At 39.0% G+C, this 20,570-nt stretch overlaps 2 protein-coding genes across 6 annotated transcripts in view; one reads left to right on the top strand and one right to left on the bottom strand.

Annotated features, from left to right (window-relative positions):
* Positions 1–10,446, bottom strand: part of Tmem31 (transmembrane protein 31) — a 23,049-nt gene extending 12,603 nt beyond the window's left edge. Inside the window, exon 1 of the mRNA XM_058571603.1 lies at positions 10,165–10,446. The gene's annotated coding sequence lies outside the window, so the exon portion shown is untranslated. The remainder of the gene's footprint in view (positions 1–10,164) is intronic.
* Morf4l2 (mortality factor 4 like 2) lies at positions 9,436–20,570 on the top strand. 5 transcript variants are annotated; one of them, XM_046420772.2, is made up of 5 exons: positions 9,436–9,578; positions 12,206–12,294; positions 14,976–15,166; positions 17,666–17,767; positions 19,028–20,570. In XM_046420772.2, exon 5 carries the CDS (start codon positions 19,052–19,054, stop codon positions 19,916–19,918), a length of 867 nt encoding a protein of 288 aa, XP_046276728.1. In that variant the 5' UTR covers positions 9,436–9,578; positions 12,206–12,294; positions 14,976–15,166; positions 17,666–17,767; positions 19,028–19,051; the 3' UTR covers positions 19,919–20,570. The 5 variants fall into 5 exon arrangements, with proteins under 5 accessions (XP_046276728.1, XP_046276727.1, XP_046276729.1 ...); XM_046420773.2 differs by lacking the exon at positions 9,436–9,578 and adding an exon at positions 10,721–10,862; XM_046420771.2 differs by lacking the exon at positions 14,976–15,166.

Genomic DNA, 20,570 nt, shown 5'->3' with positions numbered 1-20,570 from the left:
ATATTATCATCATTTGATTGACCTAAACTTCAGGATGGTCCTTTAAGGAAGGAGATAATGTAGTTTCTTATTAATATAGCATTATCCTTCTCTGAAATGCATTCCATTGATTTTTTTACTCCACTGATTTGAAATTAACCCGTCCTGTCCCATCTCATTAGGATTTCAAATTCCAGTATTATTATGAACCCTTTTCACCTAAAGACACCTAACAGAGAAGAAATCATAGGAATTAACCTCATTCATTTCTGTTACTTACACAGTCTCCTTCCATAATATCCTGATAGTGGGGTCATGTTCAGTGTAAAGGATTCAAGGCAGAGAGTGAGGGTCAAATCTAATAAATTTAATTTCAAAGTGTCACTGATAACTATGTCTGATATTATTCTTAAACCAAGAGATATCCAATTAGGAATACAGCTACAAAATAGTATGCTTCTTCCTTTTAACCTTCCTTGGTGCAGGAGTCAGGGAGTGAATGGGGTGTGTATGCACTGCTTCTCTGATATTTTCATTTGCTATCCTCCTAACCACCTGGGACCTGAATCAGAGATGAACAGAAGCCAATCCCCTGGCATTCATGGCTACCCCACTGTAAGGATGGTTTTTCTCCAAATGTCTCTGGAAATCTTGGAAATATATCATTGTTTCATCCCCCTCAGGATATTGGGCAGCTTCTCTATTTTTTTTTTTAATTCAGAAATCCCATTCCTTTTCCATTCCTTGAGTTCCTCAACCTAGCTTCACTTAAGAGGATGTGCCTTGGTGGCCTATTTGCATTAGTAAGATGAGTCTAATAAGGTTAAAGGATGACTACTGCCTGAACATCCTTCCAGACATTCTCTATACTGCCATTTAGGAAGGGGGAAAGTCTGGTGTAAATTGGCATGTGCATTTGTTTTTGGAATCTCATGGACTCCCCAGTTTTGCAAAGAGTGTACCCAAGATTGAGGTCCTTTTTCAGCTGAAAAGTCTCCCAAATTGAGCCCAGGTAAGACAAAGCCCAGAAATTTGAACCTATCAGGTGAGTGAGCATTGTAAGGGATTCACTCAATTGTGAGCCCGATTAAGGAAAGGAGAAAGTTTCCATCATCTGCAGCTATGAGTGCCATGCTTGGAACAATGGAGGTAGAATGAATGCCAGCTGAATGAACAACTGTTCATGAAGAAATAAATGTATTTGACCATACTGTCAAAGCTCTCTGGATAGAAGCCCCAATGAGAGTTAAGTATTCTTGTGCTTCTGGAGGAGGAATAGGAGGAAATGGGGGGTGGGCAAAGGAGGTAACATGGGCCCACAGAAAACTAGGATGCAAAGTTTTGGGCTAAGTTAAGATTGGAGTTCTCTGGGTTTTGTTATTTCAGAAGTTAGTGTTCTTCAGAGGCTAGGGTATAGCTCAGTGGTAAAACACTTACCTAGCATGTTTTAGACCCTGGGCTTAATGCCTAGCACCCCCAAAAGCAAGCTAACGAAATAAGTCAGTGTTCTCTCATGATTTCTTTCTCCCATAATTGAAAACTTTTAAAGGTTTCTCTTTGTACACAGGTATAAGATCAATCCTTTAGGCTGGCTTTCACCTACCAATACTGCTTCATCTCCTTTGGATTCATTCAAAAATCTCTGTGCAGTACCCACCACAATACATCAGGCACTGTACTAAATACCAAGGACACATAGTGAAAAAGAAACACCTCCTGCTTTCAGAGGGTTTATATTCTGGCTAGAGAAACAAACTTGAATTAAGTTGTTGGAGAACAGCAATATAGAGAAAATGTTCAGGAATCACAAAAATATATAAGAGGAGGACTTCAACTATTGTGGTAAAAGTTGGAGAAGAGGATGTCATGGAAGGCTTCCCTAAGAGAAAGACAGTTTAAGATGTTATCTGAAGGGAAAGATAAAGGGAAAAGAGCAGAAAGGAGAAGGGAAGAAAAGAAGAAGGAAGGAGTGAGAGATAGGAGAGTTTTAAAGACAGAAGTAAAGGAAAGGATTTGTATTTTGAAAAAAAAATACTGATTACAGTGTGGAGAAGAAATTGTAGGGAGAGAAGAGGAAGTCATCAGGTGAAAATGGTGGTTTCTTGGGAAGAAGAAAGTAGCAAGTGCTACAGAAACATTCAGCAAGATAATTTAGTCCATCAGGGAAGACATTGTTGAAGAAGTGACATTTAAAGAAAGACTTACTTAAAAGCTTGGTAAGTCATGGTGAGAAGGGTGAGAGAGTGAGATGTGAACAGAATCTATGGCACACTAATTTTCTGCTTAAGCCAAAGCTGTCCTATTTTTACTAATTACTTGGTCATATCTTGGAATGCCATGCACCTTTTTTTCCTAGTCAAATCATGTCTATCTTTCTACAACCCTCTCAAATTCTACCTTCTCTAATAATGACCAGAGAGGACGACTGTTGCTTCTAACCTTGTGTTTCATGTTTTTCACTTAGCATTTAAGGAGCTACTATTGGTATTGTTATTTAACTTCACCCATATTCCCAAACTCCTTGTAAGATCCTTCAAAGTATGTACTGTCTTCTATTACTTCAGCATCACCCAGGATACTTAGTACAGTGATGGGCATATAAGATACTTATTGAATGAGTGAATGAATGAATGATATACTAGAGTCTCTGTAGGCCTCCATTAGTAATTCACTACTATCTGCGAAGTTGACACAAGAATGGGGGCTGCTTTCTCTAAAAGATTTCTAGTACTTGCATCCAAAGACCTAAAATCTAAAATTGACATCTCCTTCTCAGTGGTCACTGCTTCTCAACCCCTTGCAATCTCCCCCGACCTTCTATTGTTTCCTCTGTCTCCTGGGTGTCAGCCAGGATGAGAAAATGGTCTAGCTGTCCTCAGAGACTTACACCAGCCTGGACTGCTCTGCAGTGCCATGAAGGGCTGGGACTTTTGTTTACAGCTGGGAGCCTGGTGAGGCAGTGAGCACAGCTGACAGCCCCACACTGGAGCAAACATCAATCTTCCTCTGTCCTCTCAGCCAAGTTTCACAGACCAGCTCTATTGAAAGCTGGCTGTACCCGCCTGGATCCCACTGACATCCCACCCACAACTCTGGTCTGGGAGCAGCTGGGTGAATCTCAGCTTTGTACCTTTTAGGAACTGCTCTTGCTCTCTTCTCTGTCCTCAATTTCAATCACTTTATCTCAACCTCAGGGCCTTGAAAGAAGATGTTCTCTGATGTCCACATACCCTAAAGAGTACCCCACATCTCTAACCATATCTGTTCACTCCTAGCAGTGTGTGAACACCTTCATTTGCTTAATTACATGCTAAAAATACAACAAAAAATTAGAATGAAACCACAGTTTCAATGTGTATGTTGCAGAACCTGTCTTTCCAAGCTGAACAGTTTTCATGTCTTTAAAAGTGTGTTGCTAAGTGCAGTACTTCATGTCTATAATCCCAGCTACTTAGGAGGCTGAGGCAGGAGGATCACAAATTCAAGGCCATCTTGGGCAACTTAGTGAGACCCTTTCTCAAAATAAAAAATAAAAAGAGCTGAAGATATAGCTCAGTGGTAAAGTGCCCCTAGGTTCAATCCCCAGTGCCAAAAAAAAAAAAAAAAAGTGAGCATGTGTGCACACTCAAACACAAGATCTGTCTTTTCAGATAAACCACAAACCAGGGAGCTGGGGCTGTGCTCAGTGGTAGAGCACTTGCCTAGCAAGTGTGAGGCACTGGGCTTTATCCTCAGCACCACATAAAAACAAATAAATAAATAAATAAATAAATAAATAAATAAAATAAAGATATTGTGTTCATCTACAACAAAAAAAAAAATATGTTAAAAAAAAAACACAAACCAGATGGGACATGGCACCTTCCAAAGGATACCCATGAGATCCTGAGTGAGAGCCTCTGTCACATATTCTATTCCCTGGTCTCTTCCCTCCTTAGCAGCTTTGTCCTCTGCAGCACTCATCTAGGGTGAACATGAAGGCCCATTACACTCCCAGTTCTCTCTTGCCCCCAGATTCCCTTTGCCTGTGTTTCTCTGCCTGCTAGCTGACATGGTTTTCACCAATTAGCTGAGGCCTCTTTCTGCAGTTTTCAACCTCCCTCCACTCCTAAATGCCTGAGGGATCTGAGACACTTCTTTTACTAACAGTGGCTCATTACAGCGATGCTTCTTATGAAATCTGGTGGAGGGGGACTGTAGGCAAGAGGAGATTTCCTCCTAGGAGACCTTATCAGAATTTCTGGGGAAGAGGCTTCTTTAGATTTTAGTCTCCCCTCCCCAAATTCTTGCATGGTCCATCTCTATTAACAAGCATCCATTCTGCCCAAATTTTTATTTAATAAGGGGACTTCTAAAGAGAAACTCATGTGTGTTCTCCTCCCCAGAAATGATAAAGCACATTTAATTTTTTTCTCTTTTAAAAATATTTGATTATGGAAACGTTCAAAATTACACAAAAGGCTGGGCACGGTGGCATGCTCCTGTAATCCTAGCAGCTTAGGAGGCTGAGGCAGAAGGATCACAGGTTCAAAGGTAGCCTCAGCAACTTAAGAAGACTCTAAGCAACTTAGCAAAACTCTGTCTCAAAATAAAAAATAAAAGAGCTGGGGATGTGGCTCAGGGATTAAGTGTCCTTGGTTCAATCTCTGGTACCAAAAAAAAAAAACAAAACATAAAAATAGGAAAAATAGTATGAACCTGCATGTACCCATCATTAAGCTTCATTAATTTAGATGTATCACCTTAAGTACTAGTAGCTTGTCCTTTTTAAATAATATGACAGCTAATATTTTCAAATTCCATAACTTATATCATTTCCAGTGAAAAATGAGCTGTAGGTGGATGTTAAAAGCATAAGCAAACTTAATTCTCAAAGAGTGGCTCAAAGCATCTTCTTGAGGCAAAGCTCAAATTATAGGTATCAGCAAACACTGGTAGAAATCAGTTCTCATCTTTTTTGGTTGATGTGTAACACAGCCAACTTTATATGATCATTGTAAGTGAAGCACAATGTTCATTTAAAAAATTAGGAAATTGCATGCTAAACTAATAACCCAGGAAGAGAAAAAAAAAAAAAATGTCCAAGTCTGGTATCCCAAGGTCATCCAAGGACATTTTTAATTAGGTTCAGCTTCTCAGTATTTTCAGTCATTTGAAATAACCTCTTTCTGGCAAACAGATGGGTCAATCAGCAGTGGAAGTTAACTGCAGGAGGAGAGAATAGGTATTACTAAAACAATAAAATTTTCCCGTTACTACTTCCAATTTTTGCTTTGTCACAGGCTAACAAACTAGAGAGATTCAGACTAATTTTCTGGACTGGTTTTCTGAAATTGTATGGAATGAGGCAGATATAAATAGATGGAAAAGCATCATCATTACAGAAATACCATTTTGCTTAGGCTTGAATTATTACATTTTGTTTTTAACTTTCACATCAAATAAACATTCTTTTAAAAACATCCAATAAGCTAGCAAGAATCAATTTTTTTAAATGTCGAAACCTTAGGATACACCAGTTTCATCTACTACCCAAAATCCACAGGAGGACATTGGTGTCTCTCCCTACCCTCCAGAACAGACTACTGCCTTTCAGACATAGGAAGGCTCTTAGCCACAAGATAAAACAAGTAAGGCCAGCAGATAATGTTGGGCAGGTTGTACCTTGTACAAAAGTAATAAACTAAGAGAGCACAAGTTTAGGCTGATATTTATTTTTCAACTGCCCGAGAGAGGCTGCAGCAGTCTGGGGGTGGGGGGGGACATTTTTCTCATTGTTCCACTGAGTGGACATGTCCCTGCAATTTGTCTGCCCCCAGGTGGCACATGTTTCTAATTAGCACAAAGGCATTGTATGAGCTAATGGTGGTCTTGCAAATTAACACAGGGTTCTTGGAGTCACTGGGTGTACTGTGAAGGCTGGGACATAAATAGTTTCTGTCTGGCCTTGGGCCTTAGAACCAAACAAACCTAAGCTATCTTTCCCTTCCAATTGAAATAAAATGTGAAGACAATGGTTCAGCTGTAAATTCTAAAGAATAACAACCAGCATTTTCAGAGGACCCACTTAAGTCAAGAATCTGCTGAAGCCTTATCCCACTAATAAGTGGAGATGAAGGGGATATTCATATTGAGAAAGTAGTATTGCATAGTAAGATAAAGCCTACACTTTAGAATCAGAGAAGTTTAAATCCTTGCTCTGCCATTTACTTGCTGAGTAACTAGGGGTGGGTGTTTTAACTTCTCTGGGCCTCAGTGAGGATTTGCTAAGATAATAGATGTAAATTGCTGGCCACAGTGCTGCCTGGCACATGGGAAGAATTCAGTTTCTATACCTTTTTCTGCTACCACTATGACTCCAAAGTTAATTCACATTAATTAATGTCCTTGACCTTGAAATCTCACTCAGTAAAGCATAAGGATGGGTCTATGAAACAGAATGTTGGAACAACACAGGAGACATGGATCCCAGTGCCAGACATACCTCATGTTATGGTAACCTTGGGTAAGTTATTCCTGCATCCTCACCTCACACCATCAATAAAAGTGAACACTCCTAGCTCTGATGCTGAAAGGAATGAGCAGAGGAAATCCCTCTTTGTCCCCATTATGCCTTTAGTATAGTAGGCCCTTTTACATACCTTATGTCCTCTAAATCTGTACTGTTCAGCAGAATTGTGATGGTGGGATTATTTCATTTCTATGCTAATACGATAGTCACTAGCCATTCATAGCTATAGAACCCTTGAAATGTGGCTTGTAAAACTGAGGAACTGCTTCTTTAAATTTTTTATTTAATTTTAATTATCTTACATTGAAATAACCACATATGCTAGTGGCTACTATATTCAAAACTGTGGCTCCAAGATTTTGAAGCAGAGTTATTTGCTCCTATTTAATATACAGTGACATTGGACCTTAGAAAAGTTACAAAATTTATTTAAAAAAACTTAAATAGCTATTTAAGTAGCTAAACCAGATTCAAAGCAGAGAAGAAAGTTTAGTAGAATCATAGGGTCAGATATACAAGAAATTATAAAAGCACCACTACTTACAAGTTATATGACCAAAGAAATATAATTAAAGATTCTAGACTTCATTTTTGGTATCTACAAAATAATGATAATTGTCACATAACTTACAGGCCTATTGTTAGGATTAATGGGTATAGAGCAATATAAAGTGTATATCCAATAATAGGTTATCAATATGTCTGTTTCCACACCACACTGATTCCTCTATCACTCCTAAGAAATTAAGACATAAAAAGATAAATGTACAGTAGAGACAGCACTGAGAAACAAAAAAGCAAGAAGGAAAACACTCATGAGTTTTTATGTGATAATCATAGAATGTAAATGAGGAAGAATATAAAAATCATCAGCATATTTCATTTACTTGATTTGCTTTCTTACCCTCTTTTTGACACTCCAGTCAACATTAGCCAAAGCAGGGTATACCTATAATATATCTTGAGGCTCTGCAAGATAAGCTATCATGGTTGAACAAAAGAAGTACTGTTAAGGGCTTAGGCTCAGAAGCAGGTAAAGTTCAAATCCTAGTCCCCATACTTGATTACACAGATATGAAATAACCCCACCATCACAATTCTGCTGAACAGTACAGATTTAGAGGACATAAGGTATGTAAAAGGGCCTACTATACTAAATGCATAATGGTAAATGCCCCCAAAAGAGTGATTTCCTCTGCTCATTCCTTTCAGCATCAGAGCTAGGGGGTGTTCACTTTTATTGATGGTGTGAGGTGAGGATGCAGAAGTAACTTACCCAAGGTTACCATAGCATGAGCTATGTCTGGCACTACACATTGGTCCTCAATCTGTAAACCAGGACTGATAATATGCATTGTCACATTATATACATATATATATATATATATTTGCTTTACATTCTGTGGCACCCTCTAGTGGTGTGTACAAAAATAAGCATTGCATTTCTGCCCCACCAAGCGGTGGTTCTCAAACTTCAATGTGCATTGGAATCACTGGAGCAGTTTATAGCAATACAGATTGTCAAATTCCACCTCCAGAATTTCTGATTTGTTAGGTTTGAGGTGGGACCTGAGAATCTGAATTTCTGACAACTCCCCAGATGATGCTGATACTTCTGGTGTGTCCAGAAGATACTTTTGAGAACTAATGTTCTTTAAAAATCCCTGGCTGCTATGTGTACAAGTATACAGGCTTGATAAGGGAAAGATTTTTGTTGTGATTTTGATGTAGTAGTACCCATCTAATGAGAATTTGGGAAAGAAAAAAGAATATCTATGAAGGTTATAAAAATAACATCTAAAATGTAGAAAGCATGAAAAAAAAAAAGGAAGATCACAACTTAAACACATTTTCCCAGGGTCAGATGGCTAATAAGTAGTGAAAGAAGGTTTACAATTAAGTGTCTAGCTCTAAAGACACAATAAAATTTAGTATTACCACTACTGAAAATAAGAGTGTAAACACACCTGATAAAAACTTTTTAAAAAATCGGTTTTCAATTCCAGGGTCTAACTTTGTCCTCTCAGTTGTTACCGATCTTTATTGGCTAACTAAAGTCATCTTTATTTTCCATCTGGGAATACTATGAGCAAAATGGTTGGATTTACACCAGCATCAGCACCTAGGGTCATTCCTCAACTCTCTAAAAACTCCAAGGGAACCAGACCTCAGCAATCAGGGACACTGAAGCAGGAGGATTGCAAATTGGAGGACAGCTTGGGCAACTTAGCTGCAAGATAAGTTATCATGGTTGAACAAAAGAAGTACCGTTAAGGGCTTAGGCTCAAGAAGTAAGTAAAGTTCAAATCCTAGTCCCCATACTTGTTGACTACACAGATATGAAATAATCCCACCATCATAATTCTGCTGAACTGACACAAAATAAAAAACAAGCCAGGTGCAGTGGCACACATCTATAATCCCAGCGACTATGGAGGCTGAAACAGGAGGATTGCCAAATTCAAAACCAGCCCCAGTAACTTAGCAAGGCCTTAAGCAACTTAGCAAGACCCTTGTCTCAAAATAGAAAATGACAAGGGCTGGGGATGCAGCTCAGTGGTTAAGCACCCCTTGGTTCAATCACGAGTACCAAAAAAATAAAAGTAAAAACACATAAACAAAAGGAGGCTGGCGATGTACTCAGTGGTAAAGTGCCCCTGGGTTCAAGGATCAATCTCCAATACCAAAGGGGCAGGGGACACAAGGGACAAAAAAGAGAGGGGGGATTTTTTTAAGGAAAGAAATTTGCAAAAATATTTGGATCTTGGGTCCTAGACCTCTGGCTAACAGGGTTATTTACAGACGCTGTTTTTTTATTTTTCCTTAAAAGAATATCCACAACAACCCCCCCCCCCCTACCCTCTGCTGCCCCCATTGTTTGGCTTGTTCAGCAAACCAGGAAGGTGGGGGCCGGGGAGGAAGACAAATCCCATAATTCCAGGGACCAAACAGCCAATCCTTTACTGGGATTTGGCGGCATCTAGCGGCAGGCTTGAGAGGTATAAACCTTACCCAGAGAACTTTCTGGAAAATTAGCTGAGTGCGTATTTGAGGAAGGACACAGTGCTTGGAGACCAGGAACAAAAAGGTAAGAGAAACTCGGCAATCACAGGAATTTGGGATCGCCAGCTGAGGGGAAGGGAAGTGTGTTGTATGTATCACTGGAAAATACTTTTGCAAAGAGAACTGCCAGCAACTTGGTGGGCGGGGTGGGGGTGGGCAGGAGAGGGGAGGATACTAGAGAATTGAAGCCGCCCCTTGTTGTTGCTAATATGGGAATGGGAAGGTATGATTCTGAACTATTGGAGAACTAATTTAGAATAGGATTTTGGCAAAAAGAAAAATGTGGAAGGAAAGTGTACCTTCAGGGTCTAAAATCAAATTGGTAGGGTAGCCGAGCTACTTTGAACAAAAGCCCCTTTTTTTTTTTTATGACCACCTTGCCTAAATTATTTTCCTTGCCGTTCAAACATATACAGATAGAAAACCAAAAGAGAGGAGCTCACGTACACACTCACTCTCCTCTACCCCCGCCCTAAAGCTAGGGCGGACGCCTGCGCACACCCACCTCCTCCGGCGCCACGAGGGCTGGAGCGCGATCACACCCCAACCCCCCAGGCCACGCGAACTTGCCCGCGCTTGTACACCCTGGCCCACACGCCAGCAGCACTCACCACCCCCATTCGCGCACACACATCAAAACTTCGATTTTGCCTTTTTTTTCCCCTGCTCGGAGAATTGCGCAACAGGCTCGGGGGCGTGGCTTTACTTTGACCTCGCTCTTCCCCACTCGCGGGGACCTTAGCTCATTTCCGCCTATCCTATTTCCGCAGGCCACGTAGACACTTCCTTTCCCAGCTGGGGGAGGGGCACAAACCCATAATGCCTCCCTGCCAGAAAGAGAAAAAAAAAAAAAAAGCCCCTCTGGTCTGGTCAGGGGAACTCTGGGTCGTGAAAATAGGCCACGTGAACACTCTGCCCTATAGACTTATGACCCAACGGCTGTCGCGCTTCGGAGGGCGGGCTAAGAACCTAAGAGGGGGAACGTCATTGGCTAAAACTCGCACTAAAGGAAGACTATGGTTGGTTGGTTTCAGGCCTTAACCATGAAGAAGCAGGTTGCTAGCACCCGCCTTTACTGCGGCTAAGTGTCACTGCTGACGTGGGGGTGGTGGTCCAATCATTTGGTTATGGAACATTCTAAAACTTAGGCAAGACGATTGTGATTGGTTGATGGGCATAGGCCCGCCTCCAGAGTGACGTGTCTGCCTATGGATATCAGTTGCCAGAGAAACCTGGCTTTACTATGGCGGTTGGAGGGACGGCAGTGATCACACGTCGGCCGCTGGAAAGAACTGGATTCTCGTTTCAGGTTTCGGGGTGGGGGTGGGGAAAAAGGATCGATGATTTCCTCTTCTTGTGTATATAGACAGGATTAGCAAGTGGCTTTACGATCGGCAGAGCTAGATTCATTCCTGTTCGCCAACGCCCAGCCTGGGCAAGGCTTCTGTTCTTTCTGTGTCTCGGTTTCCATGTTTGTAAAATGGTGATAATAATAGTATCTACCTCATCAGAGACGTGTACTCAGACGTGTACTGTATTATGGTGCGTAGAAGGCACCTAATAAGAAGCCTGGCTCTTAAAGATAATTAGCTATTGTTAACGGAGATAAATATTCGCTTAACAGAATGAGAAAATTTATAGTTGATGTAAATACTGTCATTATAGTGCCTTTTCTGCATATCATCTTTCCTAGAAGAAATTAAAGATAAAAGGGATAAATTAATTTTTACCGATGAAATAATGTGCTACCTGAGAAATGCCTCATACCGCGGGGATTGGAATTTTCCCATATTGAAAAGTTAAAAGATGGGGGGAGGGGGGAGATCGGGAACGAGAGCGAGGTAGAGATGAACCATGCGCGATAAGTAGGCCTTGTTTGGATCCTGATTTGAGCAAGGCAACTGTAAAAACCCGTTTAAGACGCATCAGGAAAATTTGAACGCGGATTCGATATTTGATGTTTGTTAAGGAATTGATGTCAGTTTTTTTAGACATTACAGTGGGATTGTGGTTATGTTTTCAAATTGTCTATTTTGTGGACATATATGTATAAATGCTTAAGGATTAAATAGTATATTGAGATTGGTTTCAAAATATGTTGGATGACTAGGATTTGCTTCAAAATTTCAGCGGTAGAAGGAAATGGGGAGGAGGGGTATAAAGAAAAAAAAATGGGGCTCTAAATTAATAATCATTTAAGCTGAATGAAGGGTAGATGGGTTTCTTTATATTAATGTTTTCCTTGGTATATTTTTGGAATTTTTCATTATACAGAAATAAGCTATTCAGTGAGCTAAAAAAGTCAGGGGGGGGGAGCAGTGGGTGGGGTTACAGATGAAACAAGATGGCCTTCAGTTGGTAATTACTGAAGCTAGATGATGGATTCGTCGTGGGTTTGTAATACTGTTCCCTCTACATTTTTATTCATTTGAGATTATCCTTAATAAAGAGTAAACATTTTTCAAAAATTAGATAAAGGTTCAACAAAGTAAATTTGAAAATATAACCACAAGAAAGGGGAAAATCATTTTTACATTATTTATCAGCTTTGGTGTCCTTTGTGTGTGATAAAATTGCATTGGCTCATGAAGAAGAAAATCATCATCTCATATATTTTTATGTCCTTTCCTGTCCCTTTGTTTGACCTTCCAGATCACCATCAGAAAAGCTAAGTTTGCCTTACAGTAAGGATCAGGAGATCTGATCTGTTTGCAGAACTACCCCTGATTACAGAGCCTTGGGTAAGTGCCTTCCTTCTCCTGGCCTCAGTGCTCAAATAAGAAAATACCACATAACCTTCTTAACTGTCCAAGAATATTTTGAATATAAGCCTCCTATCTGGAAAGTAAATTCTGAAAAAGGAATAATGGAGGCAAATCTATTGCTGCCTCTAGTACAGAAAGTGAATAAGCATCTGAAGGCTGCATAATTTTATATCCTTTAATAAAAGATACTAAAATGGATCCCCTGCAGTAATTTTACATATCCAAATATTACATTATTTATTTCTTTGCTACAGATGCAGAATAGTATTGTGGTTGAAATTAAATAACTGACTTGCTAAATTTAAATTCTGGCTCTGCCATTTAACTTTGTGAATCCTGAGAATAATATTTATTTTGTACCTAAGCTTTCTTATGTGTAAAATACAAATAATAATAATAATAGTTCCTTCATATGATTGTTGAGGTTGAGGGGATTACATGTAATGTAACCAAGACAGTACGTAACACATCCTGTTTTCCCTGTGGACACTTATAAACACTTCTAAAACAATGGATACCTCTTTTTTGAAATGAAAGAAAATTAATATTGTTGATTTCAGTAATTTTCCAGAAAAAGCAGTTACTACTAGAATTCTGAAATTATGGCTTCTGGCTTATTCTAACAATCTAAAGGTTTTTAACTATATTCAGTGAGCTAAAAAAGTCAGAGATAATTTCCAGGAGCCATAATTTTAACTAGCAAATCATACCATATTCACTCTGCTAATAGTTGTTATGTTATTTCTCTTTATTCAGACTAAAAAAAAATCTGATAAACAAAGGAAATGTTCAGCATCCAAAACAGAAAATTGATATAAATGTAACTAACAATGGCACATGTGAATTTAAAGGTTTTTTTCCACCAGACTGTAGGAGTTTATAATTACACTCATCCTAGTACACACATAAACAAAAGATGTTAGCCTTTGGAGTCTGATTCACAAATGGCCGATTGCTTACATGAAGAGGGGAGGGAAGATTTTCCCATCTCTTGACAGCTGTGTTTTCTTATGAAGCCACAGTATTTTTTCTTCTTTATTTTCCTCCCTTTTGAAAGCTAGGTTTTATAGGAGGGTCCTTCCCTGGTTGGTAGAAGAGATAAATTACATGGGTAGGCTCAGAACCCCTTTCCATGAGGCCATTTAGGGAATGATTAAAAGCTGATGGGGGAGGGTAGACCATTAGGTCAATAGGAGCTCAGAGAAAGCAAGGGCCAAAGTGATTTGAAAGAGCAAGCTTCAAAGAGGAAGACCTTGACTTGGATCTCTAAGGATGGGCAGAATCTAGAAGGAAGGTGGGAATTCGATCCAAATGATATCCCTACAAATTATAGAGTAGACTCAATTTTACTTTTCTCACCACCTTTTACTCTCCCTAGAATTAATCACTTTTATCATTTTGCTCTGTTTCCTTCCAGACTTGTGTACTATCTTGAATGTCTTCATGTCTATTCATAAGAGTTGTGATTTCAGTTGTAGTGACATTCCCTTAACTAGCATGATATTCAATATTATAATTGTAACACATTATTTTGCCAATTCACTATTGATATCCTTGTAGATTTACTCCAGTGTTCTGCTATTTCAAATAATACTGCATCAACACCCTTGGTGCCCATTTCCAAGTGTTATTCTAGGGCAGTATTTGTGTCTTGAGCTAATAATTAAACCATCATGATATTGGTGTGAGAACATTAAAATATAGCACCGACGTGGATGGACTCAACACAGTGATACCTTTAAAACTAAATAATCAAAAATCATTGGGAAGAAGGTACCTTAAAAGACTCACATTACTTTGGGAATTTGAAATGTTGTGAAATAGCATTTCAAATCATTGGAGAAAAGATGGACTCTTCAGTAATGAATATTAGGAAAAGATTGTTATAAATTTGAGGGAAACTATAAGAAGGCATAAGAAATCACTTTCACAATATTGGTTTTGGAGCCTTTTCTTAAGCATGACATAAAGCCAAAGGTCACAAAGGAAAATATTGACCAATTTTGTCTGTGATAATGAAATAATGCATATTCACACGGTCTCATAGTATGATATCATTAAGCACTTGAAATATTTTGAACATACAAAAACCCATAATTATTATAAATCAATAAAGCAGCAAAAGACCTCATAGAAAAGGTAATGAAAATACTCATAAGAAAAAAGATAAAATGGCCTAAAAGAGATATTCAATACCTCACAAATTCAAATAAAAAGGGCTGGGGTTGTGGCTTAGCGGTAGAGCGCTCGCCTCCCACGTGCGAGACCCTGGGTTCCATCCTCAGCACCACATAAAAATAAATAAGTGAAATAAAGGTGTTGTGTCCAACTACAACTAAAAAATAAAATATTTTTAAAAAATTCAAATGAAAGTACCTTACTAAGTGTTAGATTGGGGGGGGGAACAACTTCTTTTAAAAGAAGTATTTTGGGGTGTAGTTAAGTGCTGGAGAGCTTTCCTAGCATGCACAGGGCCCTGGATTTGTTCCTCGGCACCGTAAACAAAAGAAAGAAAAAGAAAAAAACAGTGTTGCTAAAGGTATGGAAAAATGAACTTACATATTTCTGTTATGAATAAAAATTAAAGTAGTTATTTTTAAGGTGAATATATTTAAAATTATAAAATGTCATTTTTTGTTCTTAATTTTTAAACTTAGATGGAAAAACTACCCATCTGATAATATAGAACTTTAAAAATCCTAAAATCAGACTAAAAGAATACCCAAGGGGGAAATATTTGCCAAAAGAAATTCTGGCCAGGCACAGTGGTGCATGCCTGTAATTCCAGTGGCTCCTGAAGCTGAGGCAGGAAGATCACAAGTTCAAAGCCAGCCCCAGCAAAAGCAAGGTACTAAGCAACTCAGTGAGAATCCTGTCTCTTTAAAAAAAACAAAAAGGCTGGCGATGTGGCTCAGTCGTCAGGTACCCCTGAGATCAATCACAGTACACACCCATACCCACCACATCCCCAAAATAAATTCTACAAGTGTTGAAATCACTTGTAGAATGAGCCATACCTGGTGGTTCATGCCTGTGATCCCAGCTGTTCAGCAGGCAGAGGCAGGAGGATCACAAATTCAAGGTCAGCCTCAGCAATTTAGCAAGGTTCTAAGCAATTTAGTGAGACCTTTAGAATTTAAAGAAAAGGGGAAGGGAGCCAGGAATGTGGCTCAGTGGTTAAGCACCTTTGGATTCAATCTCTGGGGCCCTCCAATGAACTCAAGGACAAAAACAAATGGACAGTGGACATTTTTTAAATGTTGGTGCCCACTGAACAATGAAAGTGATCCATTTTTCTTAGCGGATTTATACATTTTTAAGTGAAGATTCTCCATTGCTGGCCAAAGTATGGGATATGATTTTTGCTGTGCTGCAGATTGAACCCAGGGGACTTTACCACTGGGTCACATGCCCAACCCAAAGACAGGATCTTGCAGAATTCCTCAGGCTGATCTTGAACAGGTGGTCCTGCCTCAGCCTCCAGAGTTGCTGGGGATTTGTGCACCGAACTGTGATTGACATTTTTACCTGCTATTTTTAGGATTATAAATTGATATAATATAGAGGAAGAAGAAATTTTGGCAACATTAAGAGCTTTAAAAGTGTTTTATCTCTTGGCCAACTAAATCTGCTTTTTTAAATATTTTTATTAGTTATTGATGGACTTTTATTTATTTATGTGGTGCTGAGACTCAAACCCAGTGCCTCACACATGTTAGGCAAGCACTCTACCACTGAGCCACAACCCAGCCCTAAATCTGCTTCTTATAGTCTTATAGGAACAAAAGGAAATTATCCAAAAGTGTTTATACTATGTTTAAATAATTTGTTAAAGGATGAATAGCTGGTAGAACACAGACTATTTCCAGAAAATGAGTGGCTAAGGTATGCCATTCAGAACAGCTCTGAAAGCATATGTGTTATAACCTTAACATGGGAAAAAGATTCGTTACAATAGTTTTTTTTTTAATGAAATCTGTTGTTTAATTGTATGAGTTAATTTCTTCAAATGTAGAGACCAAATAAACTTATGAAATTAAAGCAAAACTGTAGCAAATATAAACATGTTTTCTCAATTTCTGAAGCAGATGGGAAAGTGACTGTTACCCCTAGTTTATATCTCCATTTTAGGGACTTAAGTGCTGCTGTGCAAGAAGTAGGATAGGTATAGTACAAGCCCTGTGGCAAATTGAATTGAATAATACAGTTTCGTATAGTTTTGGAGGTTGGGGAAATGGTGTAGGATAGGAAAGATTTAGAGAGGAGGTGGGACTTTTCTTGGTATTTAGTTAAAGCCTGGTGGACAAAGAGTAGGTATGCTGAGTAAGCTATATTAACAGTATGAAACTCAAACACTCAGTTTAAAAAAGGTGATAAATAATGGCAGCTTTTTAGTGAAGACAGGCACAGAGATCCATGTCTGTCATGGATCCCTGAAGCAGTATATGCAAGTGTATGTAGTAGGTTCAGCTATCAAGTTTCTCAGTAAGGAATTGCTAATGACCATTTATCTTTTCATAGCAAATTCATTTTTTTATTAAAAAGAAACATTTTGAAAGGGATAACATCATGATACACACCACTATCTGAATCTTTACATGCTGTGTCTATCCTCCTTAACCAGGTTTCTGATTCCCACAGGGCAAGTCATCATATTCACAGATTGTGTTACTTTGAAGGTTGGTTTTGCCCTTCACTGCCTGCCCAAAGCTTTGTGTCCTTGCAGTTAGAAGGTACTGTTTGCTTAGTGATACTAAAAAGTTTTCCTAATCCAGGGCTCTCATTTTCAAGCATATCTTAACTGGTTTCCCCTTTGGGCCTACCCTTTAACTGCCCACAGGAGTCTTAAGGGTTATTGATTGGCTGGTGACCCTCTCTGGATGAAACTTATTACTGGAGATACCTAGCTGAAGGCTGGTCAGTCTTCATCCCTTTTTCAGAATCTCCCTGACTTTAACAAGCTGAAGAATATGTAGGTTTCCAGTTCCTCCATGTTACAAACCCCACTACAGCAGACATCTTTGTATCTACATTTGCATGTGCAGGTATCCCTATAAGATACTGTGCTAGCAGTTCAGCCACATCACATTCATGTAATTTTTTAAAAAGCCTGTGAAGGCTAGGAATAATTTGTTATAGGCATAAATGAGAAGAGGCTGATAGCATACTTACCTTGTCCAAGGTCTCACAACTCTGTGTTGGAACCTAATTGGAATAAATGTCCGTCTGATAAACTGACTCTTGTATTTTCTTTCACCTCTATTGAATACCATGTTTATAAAAGGTATTTCACTTAGATGACTTCACAAAAGTTTATCTTAATTGCAGATACCTGTTTCCTTTCTAGGCTGTGTCTCTCACTTCATCCTTCCAGATCATCCCAGAAGATCTGTAAGATTCCATCTGGGAAATCACTAGGAGTTCTTGGAAGGGAAAGAAGGAAGATTGTGTAAGTCAAAGGAATTGTTTCATCTGTCACACCATACGAACAGTAGGAGACTGTTTTCATCCTTATCTTATTAGTTCTACTTCCTGCAATTTTTCAGTTTAGATAATCTCTTTCCCTTGGAATTCTCCATTTCTTTGGCTTCCAAAATAACATTCTCCTAATTCTGTGGCTACTCAACATTTGTGTTTCATTTGTTGTCTCTCACCCCTTAAGTATCTTTCTTCCCTAGGTTTTCCAGTATTCCATACGTGAAATTCTGCCTCTCTTAACCCTGAAAGATTTCACTTACTTTCAGTGTCCACTACCAGCTAAATAACAACCACTGTTAAACTTCCATTTCTGGCTCTGAACTCTCACCTGAGTTTTAAAGTCACATGCTTAACTGCACAGTTCACATGCAATAAGTCTAACACTAAACTTCTTTCCCCTGAAGTCACTTTCCATCTATATATAGCGTCTCACTTGGTGAAAATACTAATGACCTCATCACCTGTCCTCCACCTGTCATCACTGGCTCTTCCCTCACCAATTTTTCACCTCCAGCGAGTAGTCAACAAAAGTGGTATCATATGCCTCTTGTGCTCGAAAAAAAATTCCATGCCTATAACTATCATTGTATTAGTCTTATTTTATAACTGTCACTTTAGATATTTGAATCCCTCACACTTATAGTATTTGCCTGGAAGCAGATATGCAGTATTAGATGACTAACTGAATAGATTAACTAACAAATGAATTACCGGTGCTTTTATTTTCTGCAGATTTCAAACCTTTAAAATCATTCTTAGTTAATTTAATAATTACCCAGGCTTAAAATGACAGGATAATTACACTTTTTTCTCTCCTCAGTTACCATATTCTTCAGTATAAGTTCTGTAATTTCTGAAGAATTCCAGTTTTCACTGTCATCAGAGTAGTTCAGGCCTATCTGGACTTACCAACAAAAACCTTTACTCTTATATTGCCTCCAGTCAGCGAAATTAATTTCAACTGTAGTTCCTTTCATGATTTGCCATTTAATTCCTTCTTTCTCTAAAATTACTTCCTTGGATTATGGATGGCATTGAAGAACTAATTTATGGGCATATTTGATGAGCAGTGGGATGGGGGGAGGAGGTAGAAAGTTACTAATAAATGGTCCTGAAATAGGATATGAGATCCAAATTCCAAGACAGTTAGCATGTATTTTGCTCTTATGGGCTTTTATGAAGATAAAGGTTACCATAGAAAACAGTCAAGTAAAATACTTTATATTTACAGTGGTTGGAATAAAAACAGGGTTGAATGAGTTCCAGAAAGCAGGGTTCTCAAACTCGTGGACAACAATCTGCCGAAGAAGACAACTTTAAAAAACCAACTCGAAGCAACATGCAGAGAAGTAAGATGAGAGGGGCCTCCTCAGGAAAGAAGACAGCTGCTCCACAGCCAAAGAATCTTGAGCCAGCTCTCCCAGGAAGATGGGGGGGTCGCTCTGCAGAAAACCCCCCTTCGGGATCTGTGAGGAAGACAAGAAAGAACAAACAGAAGACCCCTGGAAATGGAGATGGTGGCAGTACCAGTGAAGCACCCCAGCCCCCACGGAAGAAAAGGGCCCGGGCTGACCCCACTGTGGAAAGTGAAGAGGCATTTAAGAATAGAATGGAAGTTAAAGTGAAGATTCCTGAAGAATTAAAACCATGGCTCGTCGAAGACTGGGACTTGGTAACCAGGCAGAAGCAGCTGTTTCAGCTCCCAGCTAAGAAGAATGTAGATGCTATTCTGGAAGAGTATGCCAATTGTAAGAAATCACAGGGGAATGTTGATAACAAGGAATATGCGGTTAATGAAGTTGTGGCAGGAATAAAAGAGTATTTCAATGTGATGTTGGGCACTCAGCTGCTGTACAAATTTGAGAGGCCCCAGTATGCTGAGATCCTTTTGGCCCACCCTGATGCACCAATGTCCCAGGTTTATGGAGCGCCACACCTACTGAGATTATTTGTAAGAATTGGAGCAATGTTGGCCTATACGCCCCTTGATGAGAAGAGCCTTGCATTATTGTTGGGCTATCTGCATGATTTCCTAAAATACCTGGCAAAGAATTCTGCATCTCTGTTTACTGCCAGTGATTACAAAGTGGCTTCTGCTGAGTACCACCGCAAAGCCCTGTGAGGGTCTACTGACCACTCACTATTATGTCTGGTATCTGTAAACACTTTCTGTTCTTAGTCCTTTCCTTGTAAAATTGATGTTCTTTAAAATTGTTAATGTATAACAGGGCTTATGTTTCAGTTTGTTTTCTGTTCTGTTTAAACAAAATAAAAGGAGTACAAGCTCCTTTCCTCATTTCAAAGTTGCTACCAGTGTATGCAGTAATTAGATAAAGAAGAAAACATTCAGTAGAACATTTTATTGCCTAGTTGACAACATTGCTTGAATGCTGGTGGTTCTATCCCTTTGACACTACACAATTTTCTAATATGTGTTAAATGCTATGTGACGAAACGCCCTGATTCCTAGTGCCAAAGGTTCAACTTAATGTATATACCTGAAAACCCATGCATTTGTGCTCTTTTTTTTTATGGTGCTTGAAGTAAAACAGCCCATCCTCTGCAAATCCATCTATGTTGTTCCTTAGGCATTCTATCTTTGCTCAAATTGTTGAAGGATGGTGGTTTGTTTCATGGTTTTTGTATTTGAGTCTAATGCACGTTCTAACATGATAGAGGCAATGCATTATTGTGTAGCCACAGTTTTCTGGAGAAGTTGATATTTTAGGAATTGTATTTCAGATCTTAAATAAAATTTGTTTCTAAATTTCAAA

Source organism: Marmota monax, unplaced genomic scaffold (assembly GCF_021218885.2).
Source record: "Marmota monax isolate L192 unplaced genomic scaffold, Marmota_monax_Labrador192_F-V1.1 WCK01_AAM20220418_F8-fsc00050, whole genome shotgun sequence".
In the NCBI taxonomy this organism is placed as follows: Eukaryota; Metazoa; Chordata; class Mammalia; order Rodentia; family Sciuridae; genus Marmota; species Marmota monax.
This window is presented reverse-complemented; position numbering and strand designations above follow the sequence as displayed.

What these genes read in the sequence shown, in the direction of transcription:
- Morf4l2 (XM_046420771.2), top strand. Translation starts at nt 19,052, where the DNA reads ATGAGTTCCAGAAAGCAGGGTTCTCAAACTCGTGGACAACAATCTGCC.